The sequence below is a fragment of the Panthera onca genome, chromosome A3, assembly GCF_046562875.1.
Source record: "Panthera onca isolate mPanOnc1 chromosome A3, mPanOnc1 haplotype 2, whole genome shotgun sequence".
NCBI lineage: Eukaryota > Metazoa > Chordata > Mammalia > Carnivora > Felidae > Panthera > Panthera onca.
The window spans coordinates 122,084,175-122,103,183 of NC_138341.1; the positions used below are offsets into that span (position 1 = coordinate 122,084,175).

The 19,009-nt window shown below is 49.5% G+C and overlaps 1 protein-coding gene across 12 annotated transcripts in view; it reads right to left on the minus strand.

Annotated features, from left to right (window-relative positions):
* PTPRT (protein tyrosine phosphatase receptor type T) overlaps positions 1-19,009 on the minus strand; it is a 1,077,107-nt gene that overhangs the window by 28,872 nt on the left and 1,029,226 nt on the right. For all 12 annotated transcript variants that reach the window (XM_060618029.3, XM_060617982.3, XM_060618020.3 and 9 more), the window contains 4 exons: positions 15,786-15,921; positions 13,547-13,696; positions 11,879-12,052; positions 8,154-8,285 (listed from right to left, as the gene is read on the minus strand). In XM_060618029.3, the coding sequence (XP_060474012.1) occupies positions 8,154-8,285; positions 11,879-12,052; positions 13,547-13,696; positions 15,786-15,921 (592 nt within the window). The remainder of the gene's footprint in view (positions 1-8,153; positions 8,286-11,878; positions 12,053-13,546; positions 13,697-15,785; positions 15,922-19,009) is intronic.

Consider the following 19,009-nt stretch of genomic DNA (forward strand, 5'->3'; position numbering starts at 1 on the left):
GAAAATAATATAGGAAATAATTTTCCTAACATTGGCCATAACAAAATCTTTCTAGATCTGTCTCTTGAGGCAAGGTAAACAAAAGCAAAAATAGACTATTGGCACTATATCAAAATAAAAAGCTTCTGCTGCACAGCGAGGGAAACAACCAATATCAAAACAACCAAAAGACAATCTGAATGGAAGAAGATATTTGCAAATATTGTATCTGATAAAGGGTTAGTATCCAAAATTTAGAACTTACAGAACTCAATACCAGAAACCAAATAATCAAATAAAAAATGGGCAGAAGACATGAACCAACATTTCCCCAAAGAAGACATCCAGCTGGCCAACAGACACATGAAAAGATGCTCAACATCACTCATTATCAGGGAAATGCAAATAAAAAGCACAGTGAGATACCATCTGTCAGAATAGCTAAAATCAAAAACTAAAGAAACAACAGGGTGTTGGCGAGGATGTGGCAAAGGGGAACCCTCATGCATTGTTGGTGCATATGCAAACTGGTGAAGTCACCCTGGAAAGCAGTATGGAGGTTCCTCAGAAAGTTAAAAATAGAACTACTCTAAGATCCAGCAATTACACTACTAGGTATTTACTCAAAAGATACAAATATACAGATTTGAAGGGGTATAGGCACCCCGATGTTTATAGAAGTATTACCAATAATAGCCAAACTATGGAAAGAGCCCAAGTGTCTATCAGTAGATGCATGGATAAAGAGGTGGTATATGTAGGGAATATTATTTAGCCATTAAAAAAGAATGACATTTTTCCATTTGCAACAACATGGATGGATCTAGAGAGAATACTACGTGAAATGCAGTCAGAAAAAGACAAATACCATATGATTTCACTCATATGTGAATTTAAAGGAACAAAACAAAGGAGCAATGGAGGGGGGGAAAACCCCTTAACTGTAGAGAACAAGGTGATGGTTACCAGAGGGGAGATGAGGAGAGGTTGGGTAAAATAGGTGAAGGGCATTGGGAGTGCACTTATATTGATGAGCGCTTTGTAAGGTACGGTATTGTTGAATGGCTATATTATACACCTGAAACTGATGCAGCAGTATATGTTCACTATATGTTAAAATAAAGAGTTCAATTATACAGATGAAGAAAGGAACAACTTTTGGGTAGAAGGTGGCATTGCTCGGGGAGGTATGGGAGAAGAGGCCGAGGCAGGGGCTGTTTGGGCAACAGGGTGTTGGGGGGAGATGTGCTCCAAACCATGAGGATGAGGAGGCAGGGGGGTTTAAGAATGAGGATGTGCAATGTTCAACCTTTGGTCATGGGCATTACTGGGATTCAAACTCCACCTGGGTATATGGAGCAGGAAGTAAAGCCTGAGCATGAACTAGGAAGTGGCCATGCAAACAGGACTCCCTTGCAATTCCCAGAAATCTGTGGGGTGGATAACAGACTTGCCCACAGGATTGGGGAATAGGAAGCAGAGCCCATTTCAATTAAACCTTCAAAGACAGAGTGAACTTGGCTGACATCAGGGTTAAATGAATTTAATAGAGGATTGTGTTAAGACTTGGAGAAGTTATGAAACTAGCTTACGGCAACACACCAAGTTAAGTGGCAGGGCTAGAACTTGACTCTGGTCTCACGGCCCCAGACTTCTTATTCTACTGTTACCCTCTCTGGAACAGAAGGACGGCTCCTTGCAAAGTCAGACCTGAGGCTCTTGGAGACATAGACTTGGGTGTTCTGTGGGTTTTGCTAGCATGTTAGGCTGTGTTTTCACAAACGGAGATAAAAATGGGGATACCAGTGCTTGCTATTTGCCCTGCAGGCACAATGACAAAAAAAAGACATTACGCTGCATTTCTCCTGGGAGAATGATGAGCTTGCCTGTCAACTTTTAGAAGCTCTGTGGAAATGCACTGTTCTTGGTCTCACCCTCCCTCACCTTTCTATCTGGCCTAGCATCACCTGAACTCTCAGACTTTCCATGGTGGGAGCCTCAGAACTGGGTGACTCAGCTTTTATATAGCTCTTGTTTGTTTTAAACCAGAAAATATTTCTTCCTGCTCCATATACCCAGGTACCATCCAGTGATTATCAGGCACCAGAGCCCTGGAAACGCTACTGTTTAAATGGCTACCAAAATCTTCACAACCCTTGGAAGGGGACCTTCGGCCCAAGTCAGTGATGGGTTGTGGGGCTTTGGATAAATCTTGTAAAAAATTGTTTTTATGTTTATTTTTGAGACAGAGAGAGAGAGCTCAAGCAGGGGAGGGGCAGACAGAGAGGGAGACACAGAATTGGAAGCAGGCTCCAGGCTCTGAGCTATCAGCCCAGAGCCGGATATAGGGCTCAAACTCACGAGCCTTCAAGCCAGCAATGAGATCCTGAGCCGAAGTCGGCCACTTAACCAACTGAGCCACCCAGGTGCCTTTAAATCTTTTTTTTTTTTTTTTCTTGCCTGGACCTCAGCTTCCTGCCATGCAAAATGAGGGGAAATAGACCCTGGTCAGATCAGTGGTTTTCAAAGTGGTGTCCGTAAATTTGGCAGGAGAAGCCAATAAGATATCCCCAAAGTGATTAAAAGCCAAATGCTATCAGGTTGTTGTCCTGGAGTGGAGGACACCAAATCTCTGGCTTTGGGCTGGAATTAGACCATTGTGTGTTAGCTCTGTATATGGTCTGCTGATCAGAAGTTGATTGGGGTAGTTATATTCATGGAAAAACATACAAGTAAACTAACAAATTATTAATTATTAAATACAGTTTGGGAAACAAAAGCTTCCAAAATAGCAGGTCTATGGAGGAAAGACCTAGGAAATATCAAAAGGTGTTCGGAGATCACTTAGATGATAAAATCGCTAAGATATAAGCCAGATAAAGTATACTCCCTAGAGTGACAAGTGAAATACTGAGAAACTCAGGGGACATTGTACGCCTGGTCAATATAATAAACGGGCAGAATATTGAAGGAATATTAAAGACCTAGCACTTACTATGTGGAGACAACCAAAGAGATCCTGGGCCTCAATGACCCCAAACCTGATTACAGGCCGGTGGGGTGATATACGGTGGCCATCTCCTGCTGGATTCTTCCATAGCTGACCACAGAGCTCAGGAGTGACATGCTGCCTGGACACTGGCTTTTCCATTCCTTCTGCTTCCTGGTCAGCTCCTTCCTGCCACTTGAGGGTCTTGGTTGAGATGGTTCCAGTTAAAGATGATTCCATCCTGTTTGATGCCAAAGGGAGTCTGGCAGGTAGATATTACTTCACTACAGTGTCTGCTCCATGGGGAGTGGCTTTTATTTTTTTTGGTGCCTCTTTTGTCTTTTGCTATGTCTGGTCTGTGCCTAGTTCAGGGTAGTTTCTCAATCCATGCATGTTGATGACTGAATGCAACCCAGAAAATATGCACCTTAACTTTTAAAAGACCTCCTCTGGGTCAGCAAGAGTCCTGTGGAGGCGGGTCATCTGCCTTCTCCTTGGCTCTCCCCATCCTGTTCTCTCATGTTTCCTGATGGACTCTGATTCAGGCATGGATTTCTCTAGAATAAGCCACTTTCCAGTTCAACACTGGTGATTCTGGACGTTCCCATGATTTCAGTCTCACAACCTGCACTGATCCCTACAACTCTGAGTCTCAATTCCTGTTTTCAGTTGTATTGCCTGCAGTAGTTTTCTATGGCTAATGTAACAAACTACCACAGATGTAGTGGCTTAACCCAACACAAATGTATTATCTGGAGGTCAGAAATCTGCAATGAGTATTAAAGGATTAAAATAAAAGTGTCACTAGAGCTGTCTGTCTTCCTTTCTGGAGTCTGTAGGGGCCAAACTATTCCTCATCTCCCCAGGTTTTTAGAGGCGGCCAGCATTCCTTGACCTGTGGCTCTATCACTCCACTTTCTGCTTCCATAATCCCATGGTCTGCTTCCATCACCACTGACTTTGATCTTCTTGCACCCCTCTGACTAGGAACCTAATATGGGGCCCAGCTGGATAACTCAGGACAATTTACATACCTCAACATCCTTAAATTTACCACATCTGCAAAGTCCCTTGTATGAGATAACATTCATAGATTTAGAGACCAGGATGTGGACATCTTTTGGCGGGGGCATGATTCTGTCTACTGCACAGTTCCAACCCATGGCTGGCACAGAGGATTTCCTGAGTTGTCTAAACAATGTGGCAGGTGTGGCATGACCATGACGAGGGCTTCTTTTTGGGTCTGCTCCCCATGAGCTCTGGTCTATCTGTAGAGCCCACAAAGATGGAAGAGATCTTGGGTCAATGCTGTTGGGTGTGACTGGAAAGATTCTTTCTGATGTGCCCACTGGAAACCACACTGTCATTTGCTGGATGTTGTGGTTCTAGGATATTGCTCCACTAATCTGATCATAGGCCTTGGAGTCTCAAAGAGCTAAAAAAGAAAATCTCTAAGGTTGAATATGTAGTTGCCTTCAGAGTCTTTATCTTTAGCTCCCACTGCTTGTAATTATCTTTGAACTGAAGCCACTGTGGAGAAGGGAAAATATCTGTGGTTGGGGATAGCTGACTGAATGATGCAGTATAGGATTATGAGCAGAGGCAGGCAGATTTGGCCAGCAGTGCAAGAAAATAAGTCACTAGAGATGTTTCCTCCTCTCCTCAACCTTATTTTGCTGCAACGTATAGGTAGTCCTGCCACAACCCTCCACACAAGCCCTTATGGTTGGCCCGTGGTCAAACCAGAGGATGTGGCATTCACTGGTCCTCTGATGATGCTCAGGACCTATGACAGACCCATCTGTGTTGCTGGGCTGGCCAGGAAGCTGTAGCTGTCCTGGCATGGGCATGCTGGCAGACAAATGCTGATGCCGCTTCAAAGAACCGCCCTTCCAGGTGCTGAGGGCAGCTTTTCTGCTGCTCACGTTGTGTCATTGTTTATTTTCGCAAGGCACCCAGCTGTTGTGGTGATGATATTTATATCAATAAGTGTTCTATTCATCTGTCGATTTTAGGGGATGCTTGCCAGCTGCATATGGCAGCCAACCTCATGGCCCTTCTAAGCCTGATGTTTTTGCAGTTAGAGAATCAATTCTTAAAGGCTGTATCAACATCTGGGGCTGAGAAATCTTCATTCACCTGAGACACACCCTGGAAGGGGCAGTTATAGTCAATGACCTAGACCCCTGCTTCTCTACATGTCCCAAAGTGAGATTCTTTCACACTCCTCCTCCATGCCCAAGCTCTGGTTTTGCAAAAAGGGCTTCTGGAAAAGGGGGAACAGCAAACAGGCTTTCACAGGCTCTACTTCATTCATGGACTCAGTGAGCAGAGTTCACCATTTTAATTTCTCAGGCAAAGGAATAGGGTGGTGATGCCTTCTGAGTCTGGAACTCCACAGAAGTCTTTGTTTTATGGGAATCCATTTAATTTCATGGTTATCTTGGATTCCAGCCACATCTACTGATTGAGCCCCTTGGGGACTCACACACCATATTCAGTCTGTCAGGATATTTTGTTGGGTCTCCCTTCAGGAGATATCCAGAATCCACTCCACGGCTACCACTTAGGTTCAAGCTGCCATCACATCCCTTAGCAAATACACTCTCCTTCCCAGACCATTAGTGTGTTCTCAACACAGTAGCTAGAGGGATGTTTTGTTTGTTTTGTTTTTGTTTTTTTTTTAAAGGTCAAAGTATGTCACTCCTCTCCTCAAAACCTGTCAGTGGCTCCCTTCTTCTCTCAGAGTAAAACTCGAGTTCTTCCTAGGACCCCTAAGGGCCTCCATGACCTGGCCCTGCCGTGTGTCTGTGTCACCTGCTGCTGCTGTCTCCATGTTCACTCTGTTCCAGTCACAATGGCCTCTGTGCTGTTCCTCAAATGTGCCAGGCATGTGTGCACCATAAGGTGTTGGTGTGGGTTGTCCTTTCTCCCTGCAATGCTCTTCCCAGAGATGGTCACACGGCTCATTTTCTCCACCTCCTTCAAAAATATGCTTATATGTGACCTTCTCAATACAGCTTGCCTTGGTCACTCTATCAATAGAGTGCCCCACACCTGCCTTCCAGTCTTCCTCTTAATTTTTTCCAAACACTCGTCACCTTCTAACATATAATTGAGTACATTATAGGGACTTGGTTACATATTGTCTCCTTCACTTTAGAAGCTGCACCAGAGATGGGAATTTGTTGTTTTGCTTTCTGTGTCTTGTTCACGATGCATTCTAAGCACCTAGAACAGCTTCTGGAAGACAGCAGATACTCCACAAATATAGGTGAATGATGAGCAAATCTCTCGTGAACGTATTATGTGCACATCCCACCAGGCGCTCAATTTCATCCTGATGATCTGCTCCTCTCCCCGCCTCCCCCTGTCTTCCCTCATCTTGGTCGGTGTGACCCCAGACGTCTAACTGCCTAGACTTGAGCTCCTGCCACCATCCACAACGTCTCCTTCTCATTCACCTCCCACATCCAACTGCTCCCCAAACCTGTAGATTTCCATCTGGGAACCAACTTTCACATCCAAGCCCGCCTCCTGATCACTACCTTTCTTTTCTGTACATCTGCAGAATCCGCCTCCCAGTCTCCTGGCTTCCAGGTTTCCCTCTAACTTTTTCTCCTCACTGGTCCCCAGACTCAACTTTCTAACAGGAACCAGCCACACCATGGCTTAAAATCTGCAGAATCCCTCCTCCCTGGATAGCAAATATTGTCTAACGGTGCTCCTTGGAAACCCGAGGCTTCACAAAGGCACCCAGAGTCCTGACTCTCCAAGAGACACTGGGAGGACCAGAAGACCAGTCTGGGTGGAGCTCAACTCCCACCCCAGGTGGTTTCACCACGAACATCTCTTGATCACACATGCTTGAGCAATACAGCGCTTACACAAAAGCTTTTATTCGAAGAGAAGGTTCTGTTGCTTACAAAGCAAGGATCTGACACTATGCTGCAGGCCAAGGCTGAGATCTGAAGCCCACATGGGCAGCCCTCTGCAAGCAGGATGCTGCTACATTTTGCAGCCTCACCACCCTCTTCTGCTCCCGATAGACCCTGAGCCCCAGCTCCACTGCAACCCCAGCTGTTCTGAAGAGAAGCCACACACATTCACACTGCCTTGCCTTTGCCCCACTGTTCCCTCTGCTCCGAGTGCCTTTTCCCAGCTCACTCAGCCCCACACACCCAAACTTCTGCTGCCTTCTTCAAGGCCAAAGTCACCTTCTTTTTGAAGTCTTCCCTCACCCTCTGGGCAGAATTAATTGCTCCCTGTTCCCGGCCAGCACAGCACTTTGCGTCTGACCTCTATTATAGCGCTGCCACACGAGGTTGGGACAATTTGCTCATCCGTCTCTGTAGCAAGACTGTGAGCTCCTGCAGGGCTGAGACCACAGCTCAGATCCATTTTATTTTATTCCCACACAAGGCCAGCACGCACACAGGAGTGCACTGAGTTTCTCTGAGTTTCTTTCAAGACAGTGAAAGGATCACTTTTCAAAAACCTGAAAGGACATTCTCACTTTTCCCACCCAGGAACGGCTCCCCTGCTATGGGGACCTGGGCTCCAGAAGCTGTCCCATGACAGGTGCTTTAGCACTCTTGGAGCCATCAGACCCCGGGGGGCTAAAGCATGAAGACTGCCTGGACACCGGGGTCACCTGGGATGAAGCCGGGATCGTCGGGGTGGCTAGTGGGCAGAGGGTCTACAGTTCAAGCTCCAGGCTCTGTCAGTGCTGGGTGCATCTCCCAGGGGGCAGGCTGGGTGGGTGGGTGTGGCAAGGCATCAGAATATTCCGCAGGGCTGGAGACGCTCAGCGGTGGGGAGGCTCTGTGAGCCTCTCAGCTCAGTGTGCTCGGTGTGATTTGGAGCAAGGCCCTAATCAGTGTGGTGGATGGAGCAGAATCTGGCTCTGGATGGGGAGGGAGGGCCGGACAAAGCCTACAAGCAGGGGGGAGTCACTGTTGGGAATGAGAGGGCTCAGGGGTGGCAGGGCCTGGGAAGAGACCTCCAGCCTCCACTGGCAGCAGGATGGGCCGGATCGGTGCTCGAAGCCAGACAGTGGCCATCAGCAGGCAGCTTGGTCGGGCAGAGGAAACACCATGCTGGCTCTCAGGCTCTCCCTCCAGCTCTTGGGCATGGCTTCCCGAATGCACCTGAGCACCTCGGGCAGTGGCTGGGCCCCTCCTACCTGGGCAGTGTCCATCTCATTCAGCATCACCACGGAGGAGCAGTTATAATCGAACACCAGCCTCCAGAAGTCTGCCACGGTGTTGGGTAGAGGGTGTTGGGTGACCACGAAGGCGGCGGGCTGCTTGTGGCTCTGACAAAGGAACGACATAGGCTTCGTAAAATACACATCCATCAGTGATGTTCTGATGGTGATGAGGGTTGGATGGCTGCCAGAGGCCCCCGAACCTGCCAAACAGATTGCACAAAACACCTACCTGTTCTGTTATCTCTGGGTGCCCAGGTGACAAAGGGGGCCTTCTCATAATGAACTCATTCTCCTCTAAACTAAGACATTTCATTAGGAAAGTGTCACTCGGCTGGGGATTATTCAAATAAATTATTTATGTTTTGGAGCTCAGCAAATAATCATCATTACAATATGAAATGAAAGATTCTGGCTGCAGATTTGCTGCTCTGCTGGCCAAAGCACCTCTTGGGACATTAGGGATATCTGTGGTCCTGTGCCCACAATGCTGGAGGAGGGGCTGGCTCAGCCCAAGGCGGAGAGCCTCCTGAAGGGGCTTCTATTGCAGGAGGCTCACTCCTGCCCCAAGGCCTGGCAGAAGATGGACACTGTGTGCTGTGAGACAATGGGCAGTGGAAGGTGCTCAGGTTTTAGGGTCAGGAAGGCCAGGGGTTCAAATCCACCATTCTTACTTGTAGGTTATTAGTCATGTATCAATCTGTCCATCTGCTCCTTCCTTCCTTCCTTCCTTCCTTCCTTCCTTCCTTCCCTCCATCCATTCATCCAGGCATCATTTGTAGAGTGCCTTTTTTTTCTTTTTGGTGGTAAGCCCTGGCCAGTTATTAGATCTTTCCAAAGTCAGGTTCTTCATCGGGAAGAGGGGAATCACAACTCCAAAGGGATACTGTCATATGGATTGAATGAGATTTGCACTTGAAAAAACCAGCACCCAAGAACAGACTGCGAGCCCACTGGCAGGGCAGAAACACAACTTGGTTCTTCATCCTTGGCCCTAATGCTGTGGCTGGCACATGAGACGCCCAGTACAGGTCCAGCAAACAAATGTATACACTCAGTCCCATGTTACAGATGGGGAAACAGGCCCCCAGAAATTAGCTTGTGATAGTCTGGGCTACATTGGAAGCTCTGACTGGGCCTCATTTATTACAGTATCTCGTGAGGGGTTTGGAAAGATTGAAGAGCTTCTCCTTTAGTGGTCTGTGAAACTGGAGATTACCCATAGCCTATGTTCTTAATAAGCTTTCTTGAGAGACAGGCCTTGTGACAGACACAGCTGTTTTCAGTAGAGTGTCCAGTCAGCAGGAAATGGTGGGGGGATAGAGGGGCTTGCCTGTCCAAACCAGGGGAACACCCAGGCAAAAGACCCTGCCAACCATATTACATAAAGCACCTGTCCGTTCTGTTATCTCTTGATGCCCTGGGCAAAAAAATGCCTAGCAACTGTGGATGTCACATAGGCACGAGGGTCCTGTCTTCCAAGGACCTTCTCCTGGTCAGTGGAATGGTCAAAGGGGGGAGTCTGGGAGGGCAGAATATGTAATTTCCCCAAAAGCGAAACTCTAGTTGCAGAGAGCAGGTCTTTGAGCCATTTCTAGACACAGAAAAGATCCTACGTTTTAAAAGTCAAAAGACAAGATCCAGACCCTGGACTCCACCCTTCTGAGCTAGTTGACCTGGAGATAGTCATGCAAATACTCTGAGCCTCAGTATTTCATCTGGAAAATGGGGACACCCAAACACAGAATGAGTCAGGGTAAGTCCAGGGCCCGACATGGTACCTGCCCAACACTCGGTGAATGTTAGTTCTCTTTCCTTTTTCCCTGTCTCTGTGATAAATGCTCTATTAGGCCAGCATGCCTGACAAAGCCTTATCTGAAAATATGTTCAAGATCCGCGCTCCTGCTGGGTTTCAGGGATCAGCCGGCAATCCATTTCATGGATAACATCATCCTTTACCAGGGGAAACATTAAAAATTAACCCAGAGGACTTCATATTTTTCTGCTAGGAGCAAAGCTGCTATGGTTACCAGATAATGCACAGACTGAACTGGAATACAGATAAGGACTTTTTTTTTTTTTTAAAGAAAGGCAAAGGCCCGGTGATGGCTCACAGGAGAAATGCCCTGTGGACAAAGAGAACATAATCAGCATCAGAGCTTGGCAGAAGACATTTGGCTCCAGGCAGCATCTAACCTACTAAGTAGAGGCCAGAAGCATGTTTGATCCTTGCATAGATGAGGAAGCCAGGGGGGAGGGAGTTGGGACAAATGGGAGAAAAGCAATGGGGAACCTGGAAGTGTGAGTATACCCACAGGCCCCTTCTCTTGCCACGTGTGTGCACACACATGCATGCACACATACACATACGTGCACACATTGACCTTAGAGAGCTCTAAGGTAAAGGCCAGAGGTACTCCCTCCATCTCTAGCTATTTGATCTGACCAGGACAATGCTCCCTGCATCTGGACCCATAGCCAGGGTCTTCATGGAGGACTTGGGCACCCTGTGGGCCAAGGCCAGGGCAGGCCCTGACAGAGCTGATAAGCATTGACCTCCCATCACCTGCCTCCAACACTGACAGCCCTTGGGGAGAGTTTTAGGAGGGTCAGAGGCCAGAAGAGGAGTTGGCTTTGACCCGAGGACAGAGCACCCCACATTCTTGCCTGTTCCGGGTGAGACAGGAAGTCCACGTGGGCTGGATGGATGTAACCATGGACATGGGTTGTGGGGGGCGGAATCTGAAGGGCTTATCCCCAATCAGGCAATGGTATTCTTGGTCCTGAGCCTCGGGATGTCTGTGTCCTAGTGGATTGCACAAACTGTGGGGAGGCCCAAGGAATGAATTCCAGGGTCTGAGTCCTGGCTTCTGGCTCTGCCAGTAGCTTTTGGGTGACCTTGAGCAAGTCTCTTCCTCTTTCTGGCCTCACTGTCCTTTGCTTAAAAGTACAAGGATGAGACCAGATAATCCATGGCTCATTCCTTCTGCAAATATCTCTACATCCAGGAGGTGGAGGAATGATCAGTGGAAGTAGCTGAAGGACCCAGGAGGAAAGCATATGAGTCAGGAACATGGACATGACCTTCTAATTAGGGTCATGACTCCTAAACCAGGTCAGGGTAGGAGTGCCCTTCTTAGATTTGCTGCCGAGAAAGCAGAAGAAAGTGCCTCTGATAGAACAGTCAGAAACATGGCCCATGCCCTTTGCTAAACCCATCACTTGTCCAGTTACTGAGCACCTACCATCTGCCAGCCTCATTCTTGCCTCTGCACATGAGTTCCGGGAGCCTGCCTGGGAGTTCCCCAAGGGCAGAACCTATGTCTGCACCATCCTGCATTCCCAAAGGTCAGGCCAGGGCCTGGCATAGAGAATGTTTCCTGAACTAAACTTAAGGCTGAGAGTTAGCTCTATGGGCAGCAGGAGGGTGTACTGGGAAGGCTTGTGCTGTGCCGTCATGGACCGATTTTATGCTTTTGGTCTATTCTTGCCAGGATTATGGGAGCAAAGAGCCAAGCACATGGCTTGTATATAGGTTTGGACCAGAGCCTTCACAGGGAGCAAAGGTCCTTGTGGCCAGGAAGAGCAGAAGCAAAGAGAGGCTGGTTGGGGGTGGTGGTGTGGGGTGTCAGTGCCCTGGGCTCCAGCCATCTCCATCTTGAAGAAATTTCCCAGTGAGTGCCAGCCAGGGCTCAGCTTACGTCCATCAGTGCGGCATTGACGTAGTTGCTGGGTTCCCCATCCACTGAGATAAGGAAGGGCAGGCAGCGGTCCAGAGGCAGGACATCCATGCTCCGGTTCTTATCGTGGTTCCGGGGCAGGAGCCCGATACTGCAGTCCTCAGGCCGGATGCGGGGAGTCACGATGTTGAGGGTCTGTAAGGCGCAAAGACAGATAGGTAGGCATTACTCAGGTGGTAGCCCCAAATAGAGGAGATAGCAAGGTTCAAAGCCAGCCTACCCCACCCTATCTCCATCCTGAAATTTTGGCCCTCTAGTCCCTCCCCAGGACTTGTTCCTCTCCTGTGTGATGTTCTGCCATCTCCTGTTAGCTGCTCCATGCAGGCTGAGAGCCCTTACCAGGGCTGTGAGACACCCCCATGATGTCAAGTATGCACAGACTGCATGCCCACACACAGAGCAGACACAGGCTGCCAACACCTGACAACCATTTGAGCTAAGCTGCTCAGCTCTGTGAAGGGTGGGCGAGCCAGGAGGTCAGGGGGTGGGGGTGGGGGTGGGGAATCCCCCATGCATCCCTTGAAGTGCCAAGGAAGGAGGGAAAGGATTTTGCCAATGCTCCTCTTAGAGAAAGCTGTTTTCAGAATGGAAGGGTGTCTGGATGAGCTTCCCAGGATAGGTGAGAGACCCCCAGGAATCAAGCTCTAGGAGTCTGGAAAATTTTAGGGTTGTGTCATGCAGAGTGAGTCTTGCAAGTGTGGGGCCACAGCTGAATTGCCCAGCCAGGAGACCAGATGTTCTGTGCGCCCACGAGGGGGCTGTGGCCTCTGTCTTTCCCCTAGTCAGTACTTGGTCTCCCCTCCCAATCAGTAAAGCTTCTGCTTGAGGGAGCACGGGGGCACTGGCCTGGCTGGGGTATCTACCCATGGAACCAGGGGCTGGGTACTTGCCCCTCAATTCCTGGAGCTTCCTTGCTTCCCACGACCTGGTTCTCAGCACCTGTTGCCTAGGTAAGACCCTGGCACTGACCTCAGGACAAAGGGCTGGCCTCTTGGCCTACTCAGTGACTCACATCAAGGCCTCCACACCAAGGTGGCCACCATTCTGGCTACCTGGGTTACAAGGTACAGATGTGCTATGTCTGAGCTGAGCTCTGGGATGGTGCTTCCCAAAGTTCAATATGCAGGTAAGTCACCCAGAGATCTTGTTAAACTCTACGTTCTTGTTCAGTAGCTGTGGGTGGGACCCAAGATTCCACATTCCTGATGAACTCCCGGGTGAAGCTGATGGTGCTGGTCTCCAGACCCAACTCTGAGTAGTGAGGATCTAAGACAGACACACTCCAATTGCACAGAAATGGTAAGAAAAACCCGAGTCCCTCCAGGGACGGCAGAGCATGAAACTCACACCTGTGTTTATAAACCTGTCTCCACCCACAACTAGGATTGGACTAGAACAAAGTTAGTTCAAAAACATATGCAGAGTTAAAACAAGCGTTAGCAGTCACCAAGTGACTGGTTAACAGTTGCTCGTGGCTGCGCATTGTATGTGCAAGAATTCATTCTGCAGCTGTCTGGAGCTGTAGACAGTGGAAACACCAGACTCATCAGTTCTCATGAGGAAAACCCCATGAACGTGCTCAGTGCTGCTGAAGTTGGCTGGGTCCCCGAGCCTGGGATTTGCTCATACCTGAAATTCGTCTTTGATTTGGCTGGAGTTGGTCTGGGGGTCCAGCCTGCTGATGTTGTAGTAGAGAGAGCGGAACTCACACACGGGGATGGCGGTATTGCCGCAGAGGCATGCTTCCAGGATGGCATCGTGCACAAACACGTACTGCTCCTGCCCAGCCAAGAAGAGAGGAGACAGGGTGCCGGGTGAGGACAGTGGCCTGGGAATTTGTGGTCCAAACTGAATCCCACGGCTGTGAAGTAGGGGCAGGATTCAGACTGCAGAATCACTGCTTCCTATCTGAAAACCCGAAGGACCAACTCTCCATGTTTCTCAGTGACCACCTGAGCAATGGTGAGTTTTGTCCCCAGCGTAAGACTGAGCTGTGTAGACACTGAGGAAAGTAAGAAACTTCTGAATGTGCTGCAGTAGGGCTCTTGGTACCTGCCTGTGTCCCCTCAGCTTTCACCTTTACTTTGAAGCCTACGTACTACGAGCACGTGAGATTCATGCCGAGGGATTTCCTCTAGTCCCAGGAGCACACCTGGGCTGGGTGCAGGGCAAGCCAGCATGGCTGAAGAGCCAATGCTCTGGAAAGGAGCCCTCAAGCAGTGCCAGCTGGAGAGCTGGGACATAAATACCTAAGTTTCCTTCTCTCTCAGGTAGGAGATTTGGAAGGGAACATTTCCTACGGCCTCAGAGCTCCCAGTAGGCTTGGCCTCCAGTTGTTCACAGGGTTAATTAAACACCTTTACAAAAGACCTTAACACTTTCATAAAGCTTGGTGTCCTTTCCTTCTCTTTGCTTTCCAACTGGTGAGCCTTGGGATCACCTCTCAAATAAATCACTTGCCCTCACCTCCCTGTCTCAGGGTCTGCTCCTGTGCCCTGTGCCCCTCGGCCACCTCTGTTCTTTGCACCTGCTGTTCTCTTCTCCCTGAACCCCATTCCCCCTTTTCTATGGCCCCTATGCTTCATCCCCTCTGGACAGTCTTCTGCACACCCACCAGATGGAAGCTGTTGCTGTTGTTGCTCCCAGGCCCTTAACAAACATTGAGCGTTCTCTTGCAGAACTTGGCCCTACATAAAACACTTATCCCGATGCATCACGATGATCTATTTGAATGTCTATCTCCCCCACCAGACAGCAGGGGCCATGTGCCTGATGCCAGCCAGCAAGGCTGTCTTCCGCAAGCATAAACCTGGGAACAGATAAAGCAGCCTCTTGGCTTTACTGCAGCCTCACCAAGAAGTCCAGACACTAGCCTGTGGGAGTTAGCTCAGACTCCACAGCAGGGGCCTATGTTTTTAAGTGCCGGATTCTCTGCAGGGCCGGCAGTGACTGGCCATGCCCAAAGCCAAACCTTCCCTTTGCAAGATTGGTGATGGACATAGCTTCTTATCTGCCTTAGCTGACTGCCTGGGCACCCACAGCCTTCCCTAGAATCAGATGATGGGCTTTTATAATAACCAGCCATGGCTCTGAGGAGTACGGTAGGCAGAAAAGACTGCCTAACAAGAGAGCATGGTTCAGGGGAAAGTGCTTGAGCCTTGGAGTCACATGGACCCAGCTTCTCAGTTTCTTTCTTTATGAAATGGGGATACCAGTAGGAGCTGCCCAGCAGGCTTGTTGTGAGTAGGAACAATACCCTGAATACAAAGGGCCCATCATGATGCTTGGCACATGGTAGATAGATGCTCAACACTAAAGATGGACTCCTCTCATTTCCCACGGGACTTGGGCTCTTGACCTGAACAGAGGGGGGCTTGAAGGTCTGCTTTCCCCCCGAAGGCAAGGACTATATGTTATCTCTTTTGGAATCCCTGGAACCCAGCCCAATTAGTCAATAATTTTGTTGGTTAAGCCATTCTTGCAGGGACTGAAGCAATGCTTGGCACACAGCAGGCATTCCGCAAATGCCAATCCTTCCCTCTCTCTCTTCTTCCCCCAATGCAAGTAAACCATTCGAAGAATCCTTAGAAGTTCCTGTTAAGCCCCTGCTCAGACGCCCTCAGCACTGGGGAACTCCTTACCTTTCCTCATTGGTGGGTGTCATTGCACTGAGGGGCCTCAGGGTGGGCAGTGGTGTCCTGGCTTCTACTGTGGTCTCCTCGCAGTCAGCCATGTATCCCCTTCCTCCATTTCTCCCGCCCCCGGGTCTCTTTCTCTAGGATGCCTTCACCCATGGGTGAGTGTTCTACCCTGCTTCTCCTTGGCCAGGGCTGCAGCTGGCTGGCCAGCTCGGTGCCCCAGGACTCACCTCTGTCTGCACCAGGTTGACCCTCTGGGCCCGGAGCTCACGCACACAGTTGAAGATGTCCACTACCCCTTCGTTCTCGGCCATGTCGAGCATGGTGTCGATAGCGATGAAGCAGCCGGTCCTCCCAGCCCCAGCGCTGGCAGAGAGGACAGTGTCTGTGTTAGGGACTTTGGGACAGGACCAGCCCTGGGGAGGCCCCCCACCCCCATTCAGCCCTGTCCCGAGGCATGCTGTAGAGGTCAGACATAAAAGCCTGAATCCCAGCACTGCGGGGAGACTCAGAGCAAGCAAGTGAACTTAGAGTCTCAGCTCTCTTCTGTAAAATGGGAGAGCAATGCTTGCCTTTGGGGCTGTTTTATCAAAACCTGCTTATATTTGTTGTACTCATTAGCAAGCACTTATTTCATGCTTACAAAGTGCCAGAAATTGTTCGAAGTGTGTTACAAATGTTACCTATTAACTCCCTTGTGAGGTTGTTTTCTTACCCCATTTACAGGTGAGAAAAGCAAGGCGTGGAGGGCTGACCTTACTCAAGGTCTCACAGCTGGCGTGCAGTGGAGGTGGGACTTTTTATCCCAGCAATCTGGCTCCAGGGCCTGTGTTCTTATACGTTCTTAGTAACAGCACAAAATGCACGCTTCAACAACACGTATGTCTGTCGTTGCCTCATCTGGTGGGTGCAGCCAATCCGTCTGTATCATGCAAGGCATGGTGCCTGGCACACCGGAGATGCCAATAAACGTGACTTCCCTACCCCCCCGCCCCCCTTCTGTTCCACTTTTTCCCTTCGTCAGCAAACAGGTTGACAGATGGCAGCAAGGACGGAGAGACGAGGGAGCAGAGGAAAGGGGAGAGGGCAGAAACCAGATCCTCTGAGCTGGCTCAAAGGCAAAGAGTGAGTCCCAAGTCCCATGTCACAAGCCCGGGGCTTGGCTCCGCTTGCACCTGTTTGCCAGAAACATGATCCAGGAGCATCCTTAAACTGGAGCAGGTGATGGCTCCAAGACCCTGGTCTGGTATATATGCTCTGATTCTGATTCATACTCCATTCTGATCACTGGTGTTTCCTTCGGGAAAATCTCAGACCAAGTACAAAATAGCAGAAGAACTCAGCACGACCCCATGGACCACGGCATGGGTCCCAGACCAGCACTGGTTCTGGTCAGGGCACCAAATCAGAGACAAACAGAACATTGACCTTGAATGCATGCAGTTTAGGAAGTGAAGGCCAGACCACCAAGGAGGCCCATGTTGGCTGCGTTTTCACATCTTGCTTCCCCTGGGGAAACCAGGGCTGTGGCAGGAAGGAGAGCACTGCTGGCTGACCGTAAGTCCAGGCAGGACAGGCCCGAGGGGACTGCCACCCACAATGATCTGGAAAACAAACCCCTGGGAAGCACTCTTTGTTCTTAGTAAAATTGCATGGTTTAAACTGAGTTAAGTTTGACTTGTATTTGTACCCTTACACCTCCGGTCCAGATCCCTCGGAAGGGTCTCGGTGGGCTGGCCACCAGGGGCTAGGAGGCAGCACGAAGAGGCACTCATCCGTGTTTTCCTGACATCTCCTCCTCAGCCTGCTTTAGGGGACACAACCAGGATCCACCTTGGATCCCCCACCAGTGAGCAAGCTGCCTGATGCCCGCGAGCCTCACATGTACAACGTGCCTCCTTGCAGTGTTCTCCTGAGCACCTGAGCTGTATTTATTTCTGCCTCACATAGCAACTGAGCTCATGATGTTTGGGGCCAGACCCCTGGAATCAAATCCTGGCTCAACTACTTACGAGCCATGTGACGTTGGGTAAATGACTTAACCTCTCTGGGCTTCCACAACCTCAACCATAACACAAGGCTGATAATAATAAATAAGCCCACCATGTAGCATTAATTAATAGCACAGTACGTGTGAGTTGCATGACATTATGCTGAAAAAGCACAATGCACGGAAACTGCTTAGCCCTATGCCTGGGTACCTAGCAATTTCCCAGTAAATGGTTGCTTGCTACTTACATCCAACAAATATTTATGGAGCACCTTGTATGCACTAGGTGCTGGGATTGGGAGTGGGGCCGATATTAGAAGCAGAGAATGGTGGTATTTTATATGTGCTTATTACATGGCAGGACTACTCTTAGGCACCTCATTATGTTACCCAACACATTTAATCTTCAGAATAGACCCAGGAGTGGGGACCACTGTGCCTGGCGCATAAGGCTGACTTATTATGGGGGTAAGACATAGAGCCATCATGTAAGGAGAGCCTGATGAATGTTTGCCATTGTTTCCCTTCCTCCCTATCCCTGCTCTGGCTGCTCTCTGGGGCACAGGACTGGGCGGGGAGCGAACATTCTCCTGTCCTTGAACTGTCATGTGGTATAAAGCAGACCATGTATGTAAAATGCTTGGAGAGCCCAGAGGTGATGATGAGTATTCTCTCCTAACCCTCAGCGACCTCATCTGTGAAATGGGCTGTCTAATTCACACCTGCTTGTGGTGGGGGAGGGTAAATGGATGCTGAGTGAGAAGGGGCTGGCTCCCTGATGCTTGCAGTTTGTGGAGACCCTCCTTGGCTTGACTCGGCACCTTGACTGAGGTGGACACCACCAGGGCAAGGGTAAGATAACTTAACATGCAGCTAAGAACACGCAGTGTCTGAAAAGTGGGGCTGGGCCCAGGGTCACATTGGAAAACAGAGGCACTGGGAGGAAGGAGTGTGCAGGCCAGCTGGCCTTCAGGTCTGGTCCAATTCTTAATGCCCTTGACATGACACTTCATCTCCATTTAGGAGGATTGGAAGATATGCCAGTCATTCCCAGGGGACTTTCTAGGTCAGAGCTGAAAATATCTCTTCTCCATAATAAGGTGAAGCCTGGCGCTGTCCATTTACTATCTATTAAGGACCCTGCAGGCCAGCAATTGAGTTTTAAAATACAAGAACTGAAGAGAAGCGGGCTTCCACTGAGGCGCCCTGCCGCCACGGCAAGGAGCTGAGGGCGAGCATCTGCGGCCATGGCTGTGAACTCCCGGCTCTGCCGTTTCACCCCTGTGGGCCCCGAGCAAAGTGTCCACCTTCTCAGTACCTCGGTATTTCTCATCTGTAAAATGGGATGGACGATAACGCCCACCCCTCCAGGCCGCGTGAGAAGTTGTGCAAAGTGCACATGGGGTAGAGGCTGTCGGTGCAAGGCCACGTCCCCAGGTGGCTTTACTATTTCAGGGCAACAGT